The sequence below is a fragment of the Onychomys torridus genome, chromosome 4 (assembly GCF_903995425.1).
Source record: "Onychomys torridus chromosome 4, mOncTor1.1, whole genome shotgun sequence".
In the NCBI taxonomy this organism is placed as follows: domain Eukaryota; kingdom Metazoa; phylum Chordata; class Mammalia; order Rodentia; family Cricetidae; genus Onychomys; species Onychomys torridus.
In genome coordinates this window covers 97,112,478-97,129,425 of record NC_050446.1, presented here as the reverse complement: position 1 = coordinate 97,129,425, position 16,948 = coordinate 97,112,478, and the positions used below count along the sequence as shown (strand labels likewise).

The 16,948-nt window shown below is 42.2% G+C and overlaps 1 protein-coding gene across 3 annotated transcripts in view; it reads right to left on the bottom strand.

The window, feature by feature from the left end:
* Positions 1-526: 526 nt before the first annotated feature.
* Positions 527-16,948, bottom strand: part of Sqor (sulfide quinone oxidoreductase) — a 39,812-nt gene continuing 23,390 nt past the window's right edge. For all 3 annotated transcript variants that reach the window (XM_036184727.1, XM_036184726.1, XM_036184728.1), the window contains 7 exons: positions 14,286-14,339; positions 10,091-10,285; positions 8,763-8,972; positions 4,129-4,312; positions 2,452-2,519; positions 1,993-2,171; positions 527-831 (listed from right to left, as the gene is read on the bottom strand). In XM_036184727.1, coding sequence (XP_036040620.1) covers positions 774-831; positions 1,993-2,171; positions 2,452-2,519; positions 4,129-4,312; positions 8,763-8,972; positions 10,091-10,285; positions 14,286-14,339 — 948 coding nt within the window. In that variant the 3' untranslated portion in view covers positions 527-773. The remainder of the gene's footprint in view (positions 832-1,992; positions 2,172-2,451; positions 2,520-4,128; positions 4,313-8,762; positions 8,973-10,090; positions 10,286-14,285; positions 14,340-16,948) is intronic.

Below are 16,948 nucleotides of genomic sequence, written 5' to 3'. Positions count from 1 at the left end.
AGGAAATGCCCCGCAGGACAGAGGAAAGGAAGGTGAAGGGGGTAAGGCTCCCTTCAGACTATGATGCAGACAACACCCCTGATAAAAGAGAGAAGAAAGAAATACCTTAGGTTCAGCCAAGGTGATAGGGCCTCCAGAGCCAAAACTGCCCAGTAGAGGACCCTATACCCAAGGGATTGGCAGAGATTAGGAACCACAGTGCCTGTCTCTGGCTGGAAAAGCACAGACTCAGCTCAAACAGTTGAGACACCCAAGGGGAGGCATCTGGACTCTCAGATCTCCATGCTAGCTCCTGCAGCAGGAGTTCTAGGCAGCAGTATGCAGGGCTGTGACAGGATTTCAATAATGTCATGGGACCATTCTGTTCAGTGACTCAGTCTCTGCAAACTAATGCCAGCTGTACAAGGTGGACAACATGAAAGCGATCCCTCTGGCACCAGCCTCTTCTCCCAAGTACTGCAGCTCCCCATTTCTACTAGGCAAGATATTTTCTCATACAAACCAATCAATGACAAAGTTGTTGTTGTTGGGTTTTTTTGACAAAGTTTTATTTGGAAAATAGAAGTCTATTATTTCATTTGAATAGCTCCAAAGAATCAAGCCCATTCTGGGCTGTCCACATGATAGCCACTCAAAAGTCTAGAAAGGTCATCACATCCACTAAGAAACTCCTTACAGGGCGAGGTTCTGAGTCCTCCATGTCCATCATAGTCAATCAGTAACTGCGATTTTGGTCCAGAAGCCATCCAAGGAGAGCAAGCTCTGAGTCATCCTTAACTCATGCCCAGATGAAACAGCTTTCGAAAAAAGGCTGGACCTCCCCAGTAGCCTCTGTAAGAAGCAACACAGAGAGGCTATGAAGACAAAGTAGCCAACTCCATGCTATGAGAAGTCACAAGGGATGCCTATCAGCACATAAGGCAAGACGTGTCTACCGAGGTGGAAAAAAATCTCATGACTGGGACAACTGCCTTGAGGCCTTGAGGCCTAGCTTTGACACTGAACTTGCTGTGTGAGCCATGCTGACTCAACTCAGAAGACCCCATGAAGCACCGGATTCATGGACACTGCTGTCTACTTTGCTTTACCGCATGACTTCAAAGGGGGCGGAGTCTCTCAACCTCACTGACACTTAGGACCCAGTGGTTCCTTATCACAGGGGCTGCCCTGTGCACTACAGTATCCCACACCTCTGCTCACTAGCTGTCAACAGCATCCTTCCAGTTATGACAAGCAAAATTGTCCCTAAATACTGCAAAATGTCCCCAGAATCATCCGGGATTGAGGATCACTGGTGTAGATGCCCTGACATTACCAATCTCACAGCTGTCTGGAAAAGGCAAAGAATTTTTTTATAGCAAAGAGGAAGAGTTATTCATTTGTAGTAGTCTACTTATTGAATGCCTACCATTGTCTGCTTCTGCATGTAATATCTCCTTAGTGTTATGTTCATTTCTCAGATGAGAAACTAAACGTTGTCTAATCAACTTGCTCAGCTAGTAAGTGGTAGAAACATTATTCAAAAGTAAGTCAGAACTGGAGTCTATCTCTGTTCACTTAATTACTTTTAATTTTTCTCAAACATAATAGAAACTGAAGAAAGGTAGAAAGATTAGAAAGTATTTGGCCTGGGAGAACAGTTTTTATTATAGTATTATCACTAACATTATTATTTATCTAATTTAGCTAGGAACAAAAAGGGAATAGAAAGTGGAAGACACAAGGTTTGGTTCCTCCGGTGAATAAGAGGAGAGTGGCACCCCACCACAAGTGGGAGATACTGCACACTTTCCCCTAACCTCTTCCCCAAGTGTGGCTGAGGCTCGGGAGTCCTTTAAGGGCCACCAACAATTCTTAATGAGAAATGGCACAGTAGAGTAGGTCCCATTAGCAAGTTCTGATCTGAGTAGAAGCTGAAAGGACCACAGAAACAGCCCCCAACCCCATGCAAAAGTTGGTACCCTCTGCACAGGCACCAGATGAGGCACCCACCTTAGCATTATATTCCAATACAGGAAAGGCATCATGTCAGCTTTCATGAGGTACATAGAAAGTCGTTCTTTACTTTGATCAAAGGGGAAGGTTTCCAGAGGCTCGGCTCTGTAGTCAAACTCGGCAAGAATCACACGGTTGTAGCCAGTCACCAGTGGACACGAGGTGTAGCCATCATACTGAAATTGTGAGAATGAGTAAGAATTCTTTTCTGTCATGGTAATATATGGAGACTTTATAATTTATTTGCTGACTGACTACAATTTTTTTCTTTTGTGTGTATGTTCTAGTTTTTTGGACCATGAAAAATGCAAATTATCCAATGAAATATAATACTAAAGACAAAAAATTAAAGTCCCCATACGGAATAAACTAATAAGAAAGTACCAGAATTGTGGAATAACACTACCTTCATACAGAAAGGAGAAATGAAGCAGTAATCCCTATAGGCATACAAACCTTTTTCGTGGGTTTTTGATTCTTCATAATCAGGGAAATTGTTCTATCAAGGATTCCTGACTGGGCAGCTATAAAGGAATGGAAAGCAAAAGCCTCAGGTTTTCCATGAAAACTCATTTGCATATAACATTAATGTGAACAAATGAATGGTGATTCTATCCCTATCCTTCTAGAGCAGTGGTCCTTAACCTTCCTAATGGTTTGACCCTTTAATACAGTTCCTCATGTTGTGACTCCCAACCACAAAATTATGTTTACTGTTACTTCATAACTGTAACTTTGTTACTGTTTTGAATCATAATGTAAATGTCTGTGTTTTCCTATGGCCTCAGATGACCCCTGTAAAAGGGTCTTTTGACTCTCCCCAAGAAGATCACAAGCCCATTCCTCTAGATTGTGAGCAGAGTATGAGTCTTCTTTTACTTGAAGTTCTGACCATCAGGAGGCGGCTCTCAATTCATCAAAAGCCACACAACTGTCACTATTAGTTTGAAATTAAGGACCCAGTCCTCTCTAACAGGATAATAAGAATAGTTCTACCCAAATCCTATTCCCCCTACTCCTGGGGGTTGGTGGCTATCAATTTGGTCTGGGTGCCATATTCTATGGCACCGCATGTCCCTGTTCACAGACAGCCTAGATTGGTAGCCTCAGGCATACCCACTAAGGCAAATACTGGGTTTTCCTTTCTAAGTATTGCCTGGCTGAAGCCAAGCTAGATAAATAGATCTAGATAGATCTATCTTACAAATGACTCATAAAAAAAAAAAAAACATATGAAAGTTTAAAGAGTGGTAATTCAAATATGTTTTTTTTTTTCAATTTTTTTCATTAGTTGAGATTTTTGGAATTAAAGAGATGAGAGATAATATCATTGATAATGAAAAAGACATTCAGTAGGTCTCATAGAAAGTCTTTCTTAATATTTAGAAAATGAAAGTAACACAGCATGCTCCACAGGTGTCTAAATCACACAAAACACTACCGCCCCCTCAGCTGGGAGGTCCATGTTTTATGGCATCCACAGAAGACAGCTCCTCTCTGTAGAAGACAGAATCTAAAAGGCAATTCTTCCCATCACTGCTAGTGCAGAACATCTAGGTAAAGAAATTTAGTTTTCCAGGCTGAGGCCTTAATCGTGTACCAATCAGGGCATGCTCCACTGTGCTTGTCTATACAGAACAATTTTCTGGTCTGCGAGCTTTCATTGACTTGCATGTGTTTCCTAGGGAAACAAATGCCTCCCTAGATTTGCAGTGGTTTAGGCAGAAGAAAAATAGCCAGCCTGCCTGGAACCAAGGGCCAAGAGTACCAGAGTTGTAAGCATGGCAATCGGAAAAGGAGTAGAACTTAGAGAGCAGGGAAAGTGTCATCCTCTTTCAGGTCATTCTTGCTCTGACAGCAGTCTCTATGAGAGGTGAGGACAGAGTTCTGGTATTTTGGCAAAGCCTTTAAAAGCTACTTCCTTCTCCATACAACACCAGGTTCATTGATCACGTGATCACTCCTTGAAGAAGCCAAAGTCATTTTTAAGCCACAAAAGCTTTCTATTATCGAATCTAATACTATTAAAAGTATTAAGTTATGAAAGTTGGTGATAGGCTTCTATTCCTGTTTAATGGAACCTTGAGGAAATGGATGTCAGTTTGAGAGGAGACTCAGAGCTGGTCACATTACCTACTGCAGCAGCAGTCTTTGAAGTTGGAAGGTTGGTGCAGTCCCCAATGCCAAACACATTTGGGTATTTCTTGTGCTGCAGAGTCTCTTTATCCACGTCCACCCAGCCAGCAGAATCCGCCACCGCACTTGTCTTGAGGACATCTGGTGAACTCATAGGTGGTGTGACATGAAGCATTTCATACTACACAAAACAAGAACATCCAAATTTTCATCTCCTCAATGTCTCCACAGCCCACAAGCTTTTCTATATCTTCCACATTTTGTACATCAAAATGGCTGCAGGGAGCAGTATGCATTAGTGATTATACCAATCCATATACTCCCCAAGACCTTATGTGCTACTGTGGAGGATGATTAGAAACTAAACAACTGTCCCTCAGGTTGATACAGTCTGCCTATACTGAGCCCATGTCCAACATAAGAGATGGGGAATCCAATATTTTGAAACAGAATTCACTAATATCTGAAATAATCCATTGATACTCCCATTTTTTTGCTAAAAACTGAGAAGTAACATATATTGCCTCTCTTTTGCTGGCCCTCAGCTGTCAACTCAGTACTGTCTTGATTTGGTTCTTTTGTTGTATTCTGGAAGGAGATGTTTAGTCTCTGGAACTTGTAAATATTATGTTAAGAGCTTACTCCCAAATAGGACTCAACTCTCAAAACACAGAAAGAAAAGTGCCGGTCACCAACATGAGATGGCAAGCTGAGTGATAAAATTCTCTAACACCTTGGAGAATTAAAAAGAGATCTTGTCTAACTTTAAGTTTATTAAGTAGTATTGAATATAGGGGTGGGTTTTCTCTTCCCAAACATATCAATGAAGGCTGTCCTTGATGATCCTGTGCTGAGGCTTTCACTCATTCATTATTTTTTTATTTACATAAAATTCTTCTACTTTCTGTAGGTCATATCTTTTATTCATTTTATTTTACAATTCCATGTCACAACTTCAATGTATCATCAGGTCTATAATTGAAAGTTTTCTCTGGTCCTGCCCAGCTCCCATGGCCCTGTGGCCCCACAGCCCCACAGTCCCATAGCCATTTAGACCCAAGTAAACTTTCAGCTACAAATGGTGCCCCATGTTGGGTGCCAATTGTAGACAAATATCTAAATGGTCTTAATAAACAAAAAGCACAGAGCCAAATATAGGGGTGAAAACCTTAGAGAAAGATCAGAGGAACAGGACAAATCACTAGCTAACCTCACCTCACCAACTTTGCAGCTTCCAAAAGAGACCTTCTTCCTGTATACTCACATTTATATGCCTTTTCTATTCTGTTCTCTCATTGGCTTTCTTATCCCAGCTATATCACTTCCTCTTCCCACACAGCTCTGACACTTTCTGTCTGTCTTTATAGACCTCCAGACCTCCATGGTTAAGTAGTGTTGGAATTAAGCCATGTGCCACCACAGCTGGCTCTGTTTCCAGTGTGGCCTTAAACACATAGATGCCTGCTAGATGATAGAATTAAGGCCATGTGCTACCGCCGCCTGACTTCTTTGTTGACTTAAAATGGCTTGCTATTTCCTCTGATCTCCAGGCAAGCTTTATTTATTAAAGCACAAATAAAATATCACTACATTTCAGAACAAATAAAATATCACCACACAGATCTACTTCAGGATATACTCGAATATTCATGTTTTACCAGGGTAAAAATGGTAACAAGTTAAGGGTATCTCAATCTTGTAATAGTCAATAGCCCCTAGTGTCCAGTACCCTCATCTGAACTGAACAATCACTGAGGGGCCAGAAATCAAAGAGCTGAGTTGTATTTACTCAAACTGTCTGTCAGTTATAGGATTACTTCAGCTCAGGAAAATATTGCACATTATTCCTTTAAGGGCATGAGTCCCTGACACCAGGTCTGTTTGTCAGTGATTGTGGAGAAATCTGGACCACTTAGCACACTGTCTGTAAAGTATCCAAGGCTACTCAGCTTTAGGGAACATTAATTCTTACATGGCCATTCTCAGCCTTAGTTGAACAGGAAAGTCGTAGGGCAATTTTTGAAACTCAGTCTTCAGCCATCCTCAGGCCACTCTTCAGGCCAATTAATCAAAATCTGTGTCATGGAGACCCAGGAATCAGCACATTTTAAAAGCTTCCTGGGTAATTCCAGCACGAGAGCAGTTACTTGAAAGCCTTCAGTAAGCTGTTTGATATTCATAGGCTAAGAGCATAACTGAAATATCTGAGCTGAAATCTGATCACTCAAAGGTGACATAAATATCTTCCTACTTTACAAACTTGGTAAAAAGAAAACATCCACTCATTCATCCAGGCCTCTACTCACAGCCTCAGCTCCCCAGACCACAGCTGAAAACCCCAGTTTTAAAAATCACAAAATTAAGTTCCTTTGTTCAAGGTCACACTTTTCTCACTGACGTTTGCTTTAGACAGTCAAGTCACTCACAGCCCGTTCACTTCTACTTGCATAAAATACTACTTGGCTCACTTGTTTTCCAGAAAAGAAAAAGAAAGAATTGGGAGCAACAATCTGAATTTTAAATATCTGAAGGAGGGAGGCCCTTCCAGAACTCACAACTTCCTGACAGCCTGGAAAACTGAAAAGCCACCATCAACAACAGCCACAGAGAAGAGCAGAGGGCCTTGTGCAAAATGAAAACTAGTAACCACAAACTCCAGGCTGCCTTTGCACACAGCTGCATGAGAGCTGTTCACAGTGAGGACCCTGGACTGGAGGAAACAGAACCAGACAGCAGGGACCAAGTGTAACAGCAGACAGCCAATTTGAAGAGGCTTCTGACCAAATCTGGGACAATTTGACTACAAAAATAATCATAAAAGCGTTTAATGAATACTAAAACATTGGAGAAAATGAGCATCCGTGAGTCCATGCCAGTAATTAATTGAAAAATATAAAAGGAAAGGCACTTGCTGACAAAATGCCTTACTAGTAAGTGTGGATGGAATTCTGTGGTCGAAAAAACAAATCGTGCTGTGGTCATCACATTGGAAGTGAGGCAGATGAGTACTATCACTGGGGACTAAGTCAGGTGAAACTTTAAAGAATGGAGTGTATGCATGACCTGAAATGCCTCTCTAAAGACTTTCTTATTAGCAAATGAGAAAGAGAATAGTAATTACATGGAGAATTATACTCCAGGCTGTACCTAGACTGGAGACCAGAGCAAACCTCCAGTGAGGGGCCTGTGTGCTTGCGCAATTCACTGGACCACCCTGTTCTTATGCAATGCTCACAAAGCAAAATTCATTACTAGACATGAGGAAGGGTCTGAGTAAGTTTAGGAGGTTATTTTGTCCCACAATGCCAAAGCCATAGGAGATAAAGAAAAGCTGTGGAAATGCCTCAGATTAAAGGAGGCTAAAGAGACATCAGACTAACTGTACTAGAGATGGAAGAATGTTGTAGAAGCTACTGGGTCAATCAACAAATTTGGATACAGTAGTAGATAAAAAATATCATACATGTGCCAAATTTACTAAGCTGATTAACTACTATAGTTTCATTTTTTTAAAAAATTACCCTTATCTTAAGAAGTTTATTAGAAAAATTATCTGGAGATAAGGAGAATAATGCTTGATGAATGTAACTTATATTTAGGAAAATTAACAAATAGAGATTGAGGGGAAATCAAATAATAGCGCTAAAGCAACTGCTATAAGATTCTTATTTCTGTCAGTTTTGTTTTTATAACTCCTCCAAGTTTGAGGATATTTCCAAATAAAGGATTTTTAAAGTATGCCCCTGAGCCATCAGTAACATTTTTAATGATATTTAATGTATTCTGTTTAAGAAAGAAAAATGGGTGCAGTAGATTTTTTTAAAGAGCTTGAGGTAAAAAGACTCAAATTTAAATTTTTGATGTTTAGAAGACTAATCTCCGGTTCATACCAAATTTCTTTTTATGGAACCCTTCGTCATTAAATACAGAGCACAATGTGAGCATGTCACACTTTCTCACTGCTCCTTCCAGAATGCCGTGAACAAATATTCTCCAACACCGTTGCATCTTGTGCTTAATCTTAATAATTACTCTACAAAAGTAGTATTCCCACTTTGTGGGAAAAGAAACAGGTGCCCAAGACCCAGCACACACAACACAGGCTAGAATCTTTCCAAGGAAGGTGGTGGCTCTGCCATATCCCTTGAGAAAGAATTTAAGGGCCGAATGTTTGCTCAGGTGAAGAAAGATGTATTAAGACAGTTTTTTCCAAAGATGAAAAACACCCCTGTCTTGCTTGAGAGACCCACAGCTTCCTTCCCATTCACAAGCAGGACTGTTTCTCACACATCAAAGGTTGAGACAACCACAGCGCCTTGCAGTTGAGGAAGCCCTTCCTAAACTCTCCAGGCAAGAAAATCTCTCAGGTGAAATAGTTTGAGGATCAGGAAAGGTAGACTTAAAGAAATAAGACCAAAAAAAAAAAAAAAAAATCTCTTAGCTCCGCCCCACAGACAAGCCCCACCCCCACTCCCTCCTGACAGTCTCTCTCCCCTTGCCTCTTCCAGTTCCCCTTCTCTCCCTCACACCATCAGCCTTCTCCAGCAAGTGGCAAAGGCCACTGTGTCTCTTGTGCTGCAGCTCAGCACAGGAGATAAAGCCCCAGGCGGCCAGCTTAACCTGCCACTCACCGGAATCACTTGCGTCTCCCCGGGCTTGTCCAGGTTCTCAAAAACTGCCTCCTGTTTGTCAGCCCGGACTTCGATAAGGTTGTGCCTATAGTTGACAGTGAGGTTTCTCTCCTGGATGATCTCCTGCAAGGCAGCTGCATACTTCTTAACCCCAAAAATTGCTCCAAGAGCGGTGTTGAAGATGACATTAGCCTTCGGTCGCTTTCCCATCTGAGAGTAAAGGGAAGGGGAGGAAAACCAGATGGTTACTGCAGCCGCCATTTTGTTTTTAATTTCTTTTTTTCATCCAGACCAGAATTAAAACCCTCAGGAGAGATCGTGCCAGCTTTTCACCAGAAGTTAAGATGGTAGAACTTCAAAGGCTTGTACCAACCCTGTGTCTTGAATGAACATCCTCAGCATCAGGCGTGACCACGGAAGCTGGCTCTTAGCTCCCCACCTACAGGATCACCAGTGGACAGAGCTCAGAGGCGCCCATCAGCAGGCTCCAAGAACAAAGACCAGAATCCTCAAGTCATTCCCCTCTCTTCCTCCCTTCCCGTCCTTTTACAGAAGCACAAGTTGCTTTGGGTCCTGCCATGGCTGGACCCAAACCATGCCTCAGTGAGCCGAAAGTCATGTCTCAGTAAAGGCCAGAAAGAGCCCCCCACCTCCCCCCCTACACACACACACACACACACACACACACACACACACACACACACACTACCTGATGTCAGCTATACTCCACTGGCAGCCATCTGCTCTCACACAGTAGGTACTTGAGGAAACCTCCTTGACCCTCATTTTTAAAAAAAAAATCCAAAAAACTCTTTCCAAAAGCTCTGAAATTCCATGAGAACATTTTTTAGCTTTAAAATTGGCATTTAGCCTATTTGCAAATGCATGTATCAAAAGCCAGAAAATACTCATAACCTTAAGACTGAATAAAAGTAATTGAGAGTCTGTGTGTGATTTATAATTAATTACCTAACAACATATATTAAAGTATTTAAACAATCTCTAACACAGTTTGCCAGTAGACTTTTATACTCGGTTTTAAAGTCTGTCACAAGGATTATTAACATGGACTACTTTGTAAGTATGGTATGATTGTATCCATGCTTTTTAAGTCTGTAGAAAAACCTCTTCTAACTTCTGAGAACAGCTTTATGAGAGAATGTGCATGGTGAGTGGTCTCTTCCATGCCCAGCTATGTAACTACGTACACGTGGAACAAAACTTTCAGAAATATAGAGGTCAGATGACAGGGAGAAAAGTGAACTTGTGGCAGGTACTCAGTCAGTGGCACCTGCCCTTGTCATCTTTGTCCTGAAGAGGAGACACACCTTCCTGAAGTAGGCTTCTGATAGGTACATGATCTTCTGGGGGGCGCCAGCACACTTCACGGGAGTGTTTGGGAAGGTGAAAATCGCATTGCCCTCCTTGAAGTCCTGCAGAGCCTTCCATGTCTTCTCCACTGTCTTGACTGAATAATTGGACCCTATTTTGGGATAAGCAAAACCTTCAGGTAGTCCTTTAATCTGTAACCAAACACACAGAAATTTGCCTTTTAAAAGATATATTAAAAAGTGTGAGATAGATAAATAGATAATGAAATTTTACTCAGCCATGAAGAAAAACTAAATCATGACATTTGTAGAAAAATTAATATAACTGTAGATCATTATATTGAGCAAAATATAACAAATTCAGAAAAGCAAATGCCATATTTTTCTAATAAACATATTCTAGACTTACATTTACACCTGTGTCTGTGGTATGTGTGTGTATGTGTGGTATGTGTGTGTATGTGTGGTATATGTGTGTGTATGTGTGGTATATGTGTGTGTGTGTGTGTGTGTGTGTGTGTGTGTGTGTGGTGTGTGTGTGGTATGTGTGTATGTGGTGTGTGTGTGCAATATGTGTGTGGTGTGTGTGTATGGTATGTGTGGTATGTTTGTGTGTGGTGTGTGTGTATGTATGGTGTGAGGGATGTGGTGTATGTGTGTATGTGTGTGTGGTGTATGTGTGTGAGGTGCGTGTGGTGTGTGTGTGTTGTATATTTGTATGTGGTGTGTGTGTGTGTATGTATGATGTGAGGGGTGTGGTATATGTGTGTGGTGTGTGTGTGTGTTTGTGCTGGTTGTGTGAGGTGTGTGTATGTGTGTATTATGGTGTGAGGGGTGTGGTGTATGTGCGTGTGTGTGTGTGTGTGTGTGTGTGTGTGTGGTGTGTGTGGTATGTGTGTATGTGGTGTATGTGTGTGATGTGTGTGTGGTATGTGTGTATGGCATGTGTGATATGTTTGTGTGTGGTGTGTGTATGTATGGTGTGTATGTGTATGTGGTGTGTGTGTGAGGTGCGTGTGGTGTGTGTGTGTTGTATATTTGTATGTGGTGTGTGTGTATGTATGATGTGAGGGGTGTGGTATATGTGTGTGGTGTGTGTGTGTGTTTGTGCTGGTTGTGTGAGGTGTGTGTATGTGTGTATTATGGTGTGAGGGGTGTGGTGTATGTGCGTGTGTGTGTGTGTGTGTGTGTGTGTGTGTGTGTGGTGTGTGTGGTATGTGTGTATGTGGTGTATGTGTGTGATGTGTGTGTGGTATGTGTGTATGGCATGTGTGATATGTTTGTGTGTGGTGTGTGTATGTATGGTGTGTATGTGTATGTGGTGTGTGTGTGAGGTGCGTGTGGTGTGTGTGTGTTGTATATTTGTATGTGGTGTGTGTGTATGTATGATGTGAGGGGTGTGGTATATGTGTATGTGTGTGTGTGTGTGTTTGTGCTGGTTGTGTGAGGTGTGTGTATGTGTGTATTATGGTGTGAGGGGAGTGGTGTATGTGTGTATGTGTATGTGGTGTGTGTGTGAGGTGTGTGTGGTGTGTGTGTGTATGTATGATGTGAGGGGTGTGGTATATGTGTGTGGTGTATGTGCATGTGTGTGTGTGCTGGTTGTGTGAGGTGTGTGTATGTGTGTATTATGGTGTGAGGGGTGTGGTGTATGTGCGTGTGTGTGTGTGTGTGTGTGTGTGTGTGTGTGTGTGTGCTGGTTGTGTGAGGTGTGTGTATGTGTGTATTATGGTGTGAGGGGTGTGGTGTATGTGTGTGCGTGTATGTGTGTGTGTGTGTGTGTGTGTGTGTGTGTGTGTGTGTGGTGTGTACATGAAGGGATTGGAAAAGGAACCATAGGGGAAAGAAAGATGCCATAAGATAAAGGAGAGAAGTAATGGCTGCCCGGGACATGAAACCCTAAGGAAGGAATATTGAAGGGAGCAAGGGGCCTGCTAACTAATGTGGGGCAGGATGTGAAAAGACACATGAAGATGTCCTAATGAAACCCATTATTATGCATGCTATTTAACAAAACTAAAAGAGAAATAAGTCCATCAGCAAAAAATAAAGAAGCTTACTTTAAAGCACTTTTTGGTATACACATAAATTTGCCATTTATTGGCAATTAAAGCAAATTTACATATTAAAAAACAAAAATTGTCACAGTGCTTTAGAGTCCTTGTTCTTTGCCTCCAGCCCTTCAGACATTACGGTGGCATCAGCCCCTGTGCTCACACAAGGAACAGACAGGTAAATGAGAGGCTCAGACCACAGCCATGACCCTAAAGTCCCCTGTCAGGCTGCAGAGTGGGCTCAGCCTCGGAGAACCCAACCCCGCCTCCCTGGATGTGAGGCTGCCTTTGAAATACAGCTCTTCCGCACCTTCAGAGTGGGGACAGGCTGCCAGCCACGACTGCCTTCAGGAGAACCATCTGCCTTCCTGAGAAGTTAGGCAGGACCGAGAGCCATTCATCCATGATGTCAATAAGACCGAAATTACCTCTCGGGTTGTGCAGATCAAACTCTTGATGAAGCAGTAAAGTGAAGCATTAAACACATGGACTTCAGAATACTGAAGACCTAGGTTCTGTCCCACCTTCCTACTAAGCAGTGTTGTAACTCTGAGTAAGTTACCTTGTGCTTAAAAGCCACTGTTAAAAGAAAGGGTGCCACAACCTGGTAACTAAATTCCTTCCAGGAAGTTCTGTGTGATGAGGTGTGTTTTATGCTCCTCATCAATCAGAGTTGCTTTCAGAAAATTCTGAGGCAGAGAGATGGGAGCCGAGAGGGCACACATGAGGATCAGGGAAGAGGAGAAATAGAATTGCCCTTTGGTAGTACAAAGGTAGGCTTTGAGCCTGCCTGTCACATGACAGACCAATGAACTAGCAGGACACCATGCTGAAGATACTCAGTGGAGCTGGCATGACGAAGAGCAGGGACAGATGGTCCATGTCAAGTATGAGAGCCCCGTACATCCAACAGACAGCGTGAAGATCCAGCCTGCCAGAAACCATCACATCCCCTGCCTAGTGCTCCACGGGGATCTCATAGCTGCAAATGGTTGCCTTCTTTTTTGCTTTACATTCATTTGAGAAGTTTTCTGGAATTTGCAGCCAAAGAATACCTGGGAGCATGGTAGCCACAGTTAGGTTACATTCCTTTAGCCTCAGTTTCCCCATCTCTGAAGAGGAGGAAAAATTCCTTCCTCATCAGATGCTGTAGAGGATCATGATCAGTCCCCAGCATTGTCTCTCTTGATGAGTAGTAGGATTTCCATAGTAATGGCTGCCTCTAAATACTGTTGTTTCTTAGCTGGCTACAAGAGAGTGCTACAAACTCTCAATCCTGCCCTCTTCTGCCCTCCTCACAAGGCAAGGAAGCCACTAGAGAACGAACTTTCATATATCATATCTCAACACATTCCACTACCCCTCCTCAGGCATGTCATGATTCTTCATATCTAAACACACCCCCAAGACCCTTGCTGGGCCACCTCTCCTGAGATGGGATCCCACATCTGCAGCCTGTGTCAGCACCAGGCTTTCTGTACTAGCATAAGTATTTGTCCTACTGCATCAAAACTCTCCACCACATTCCTGGAGATCATCACAACAAATGGATTACTCTAGTGTGTTAGGAAAATCAACTTGAATCTCACAATTCTCAGTGCACTTGTGGCTCCCTTGCTTGCTGAAAACACATCTAAAAAGCTTCTAAGGTTGCATTTATATTGTGTGGGTCGCTTCATACCCCAAACACTCAAGTCTCTATACAATAACCCCTAAGTACACTTCCAGAGTCTGACGAACTAACTGCTGTGTTCTACTGTTACAGTCTGCTTCAGAACTCAAACCAGATCTGCTTTGCAAAGGAAATCCAGTTCTTTATGGGGCCAGCCCAGCCCTACATAACAAGTCCAGCTTCCTGGGAGCGCAGAAAGAGCTGGTTTCTGCAAGAAACACAATTAGGGAATAAGCATTTGAGCTGTGCTTAAAGCTAAAACACATTATTATCAGTGACAGGATCTTAGAGAAGAGTTTTTGGCATCATTAAAAGGTCTCTGAGAAATAGTCAAGGCTTGGTGGGGTACAGTATCTTCGAACCATTTCCCTATTATAAATGAATGTAAAGAAAGAATACAGTGTTTTAGTTTTGTCTTAGCATAAACTAGAGAGTGCAACACAGCAAGAAGAACTGAAGATTGTACCTTCTCATAGTCCAGCTGAATTCCAAGAGCGATGATAAGGTATCTGTAGGAGATCTACAACACACATCAGAAAACATATAGTTTAGACCAATGCTCAAAAATCAGCACCATGCCTCCATTTATCAATGTGAGTGCCTCGAGGTGGATGGTGGTGGGCAGGGTGGGAAGGGTTGGATACACACTACAGTTGATCATCCTCCTTCTTTTTCTGTAGCCTCATATCTCATGGCTCAAAAATCCTCTGCCTGGCCTCTGAAAGCTTGGGATGCCTATAATTTTACACACCAAAGAATACAAAGAGATAATCCTTTGTGCAAATCTTGTGGTTTTTTCAAATGGTAGTAAATAAGAACAACTTTCTAATCTCAAAAGGTAGTCAATTATTGTTAGATCTATGGGCAATATATGAATCTGATATATAATATGAACTGAACCAATATCATAATTGAGAAACTTCTTCAAAGGTCACTGAAAAGAATGTAATATTTATGTTTAATGATTTAAATGGGTATTGTGGCTGTTCATGCTGAAGACAATGAGATCCATAAATATGGTAATGGATATATATGTTTAGGATCAAGGGAAAGATACACTGGGACAAGAAACTGTAAGAGGAATGCAAAGTATAAAAATATTCCTTAAAAATAGCTAAACCAGAAAATACTTGGATAAGAACCAAGAGCCCAGCAAGGAGATATGGGTGGGAATCTCCATGATCTCAGATTAAGAAGGACAGGCAGCAAGCTGAGCAAACTCCAGTTAAAGAGAGTGGACTCCAAGACTTGAGAGTGTCCCACTCGATCTGGGGCATCTAGCAGTTGTTGAAAAGGACCCATTTTGCCCAAAGGGAGGCTTGGCTCCAGGGTGCCCAGGCTTCCCTGTGCCTCTCACCCTTGCCACAGGCCCCTCTCAGGGCTTCCTTAGCACAGAGCCTGTGATGCCTTATGGCAGTGGGCATGTTATACAAAAGCCATGCCCTCCCCCACTTCACAGATCACTCCTAGAGGATAAAGTTGACATCTTCTCCTTGTAGTTCTAGAACCTATTGAGGAACCAGCAATGCTTGTTGGATGGATAAATATATGGAGGAAGAGTTTTAGTTTCATTTTAAAAAAATAAAGTTTATCAAGGTTAACAGAAAAAAAACAAATCCAGGTCTGTATGCAATGCCCACAGAGAGTCGACACCTTGACATTTTTGGTTCCATAGGGAAGCCAGCTATGGAAATGACAAGAGGTCTGGGGTATGGGATGGCGCCCTACTTGGAACATCATTTGAGTTATTAATGTTATCATGAACAAAGTGCCCAGGAGAAGGGATAGGAGCACTACAGAAAGGCCTAGAATCAGCAGGATTTTTCTCTCTCACAGTTAGGTGCTGTGTTTGCCTTTTTCAGTGACAGTCAGCAGTGTTGATTCATGTTGAGTTCAAGGTCAATTCACAACTCTCCATTCCTCCCTTCCTACACAACCCACTGCTGAGTCAGTCTGCCCTGCCCTGGAAGACAGAAAAGCTGTTCTTCATTTTACCTAGCGGAAATACACATATACAAGCACATACAAGTAAATACATGTGCACATATGTACATGGCTTGTTTACCTAGCAGTCTTTTGCTCATAGGTCAAGAGGCTTCTCCCTGATACCATACATGGCTCCTTGGTACAACCAAGTCTGCCTCATTGAGTAGACCCCTTGGAGATCTGAGAATTCCTCAGTGTCTCTGTATTAGGTTCATTATCTTCAGGATTATCAAATTTTTACATCTCTTGAGAATAAGTACCCTAGTAGATGTTCTAACCATGTACCATTTGTGTCTTCTAAGTCTCAGAAAGTTGGGAAAATTGTAGGGTCTTGTTTTTGAGATTAGGGAAAAAGTTGGTGAATCTGGTAGGATGTTATTCCAGGACTTTATTGAGCAGAGTACAGCATAAACTGATAGTATCAGAACTCGGCACATAACATCTCATGGGAAATAGCTTGTTGGCTTCAATTTATCCTCCCACTGTGTCTGAGTCTTGGATTTATGATTCTTGTCACCCAGTTAACAATTTTCAGCACAGATGGGCTCATTTAAGTTCGTTTTAATTCTGTGACATGTCCCTAGAGAGCTTTCTTCAGATTGCATAAGTTAATCAGTGTTCTTTAGCAAACATGATTCAATTTACCAAATCATTCTATTCTTAGTTTACCTTCTCCTGCCACAGACACTAGATAGAAACTGGACTTGTCATCACTTCCACAACCTAGACTGTGTCTCTGACACTTCTGCATTGGGAGTCTGTTTTCTAGACCACATGCCTTAATTCTTCTCTGAACATGTCTTCCTTCTTACCTCTCCTACTCCAGCCACACTGGTGTCTGTCTCCTCCAACGCCTCTGCTTCCTTTTTCCCCCCAAAGCATTTGCGTGCAGTTCCTACCTCTAACCCTAACTAATGTCTACTCACTCTTTAACTTAGAAAGGATTGCTTTAGGCAAGCCTCCCTTGACCTGATAGACCTGATTGGCTCCCTCTTGTCATTCTGTGGCTTAGTAATTTCTTGTGTGATTATCTGAAGCCCTTATCTTTCCCATCAGACTGAGTTCCTGAAGGAGATAAACTCTCTGTCTTGCTCATCATTGTAGGTTCAGTCTCCAGAATGACATCTAAGCCGTCAATACTTG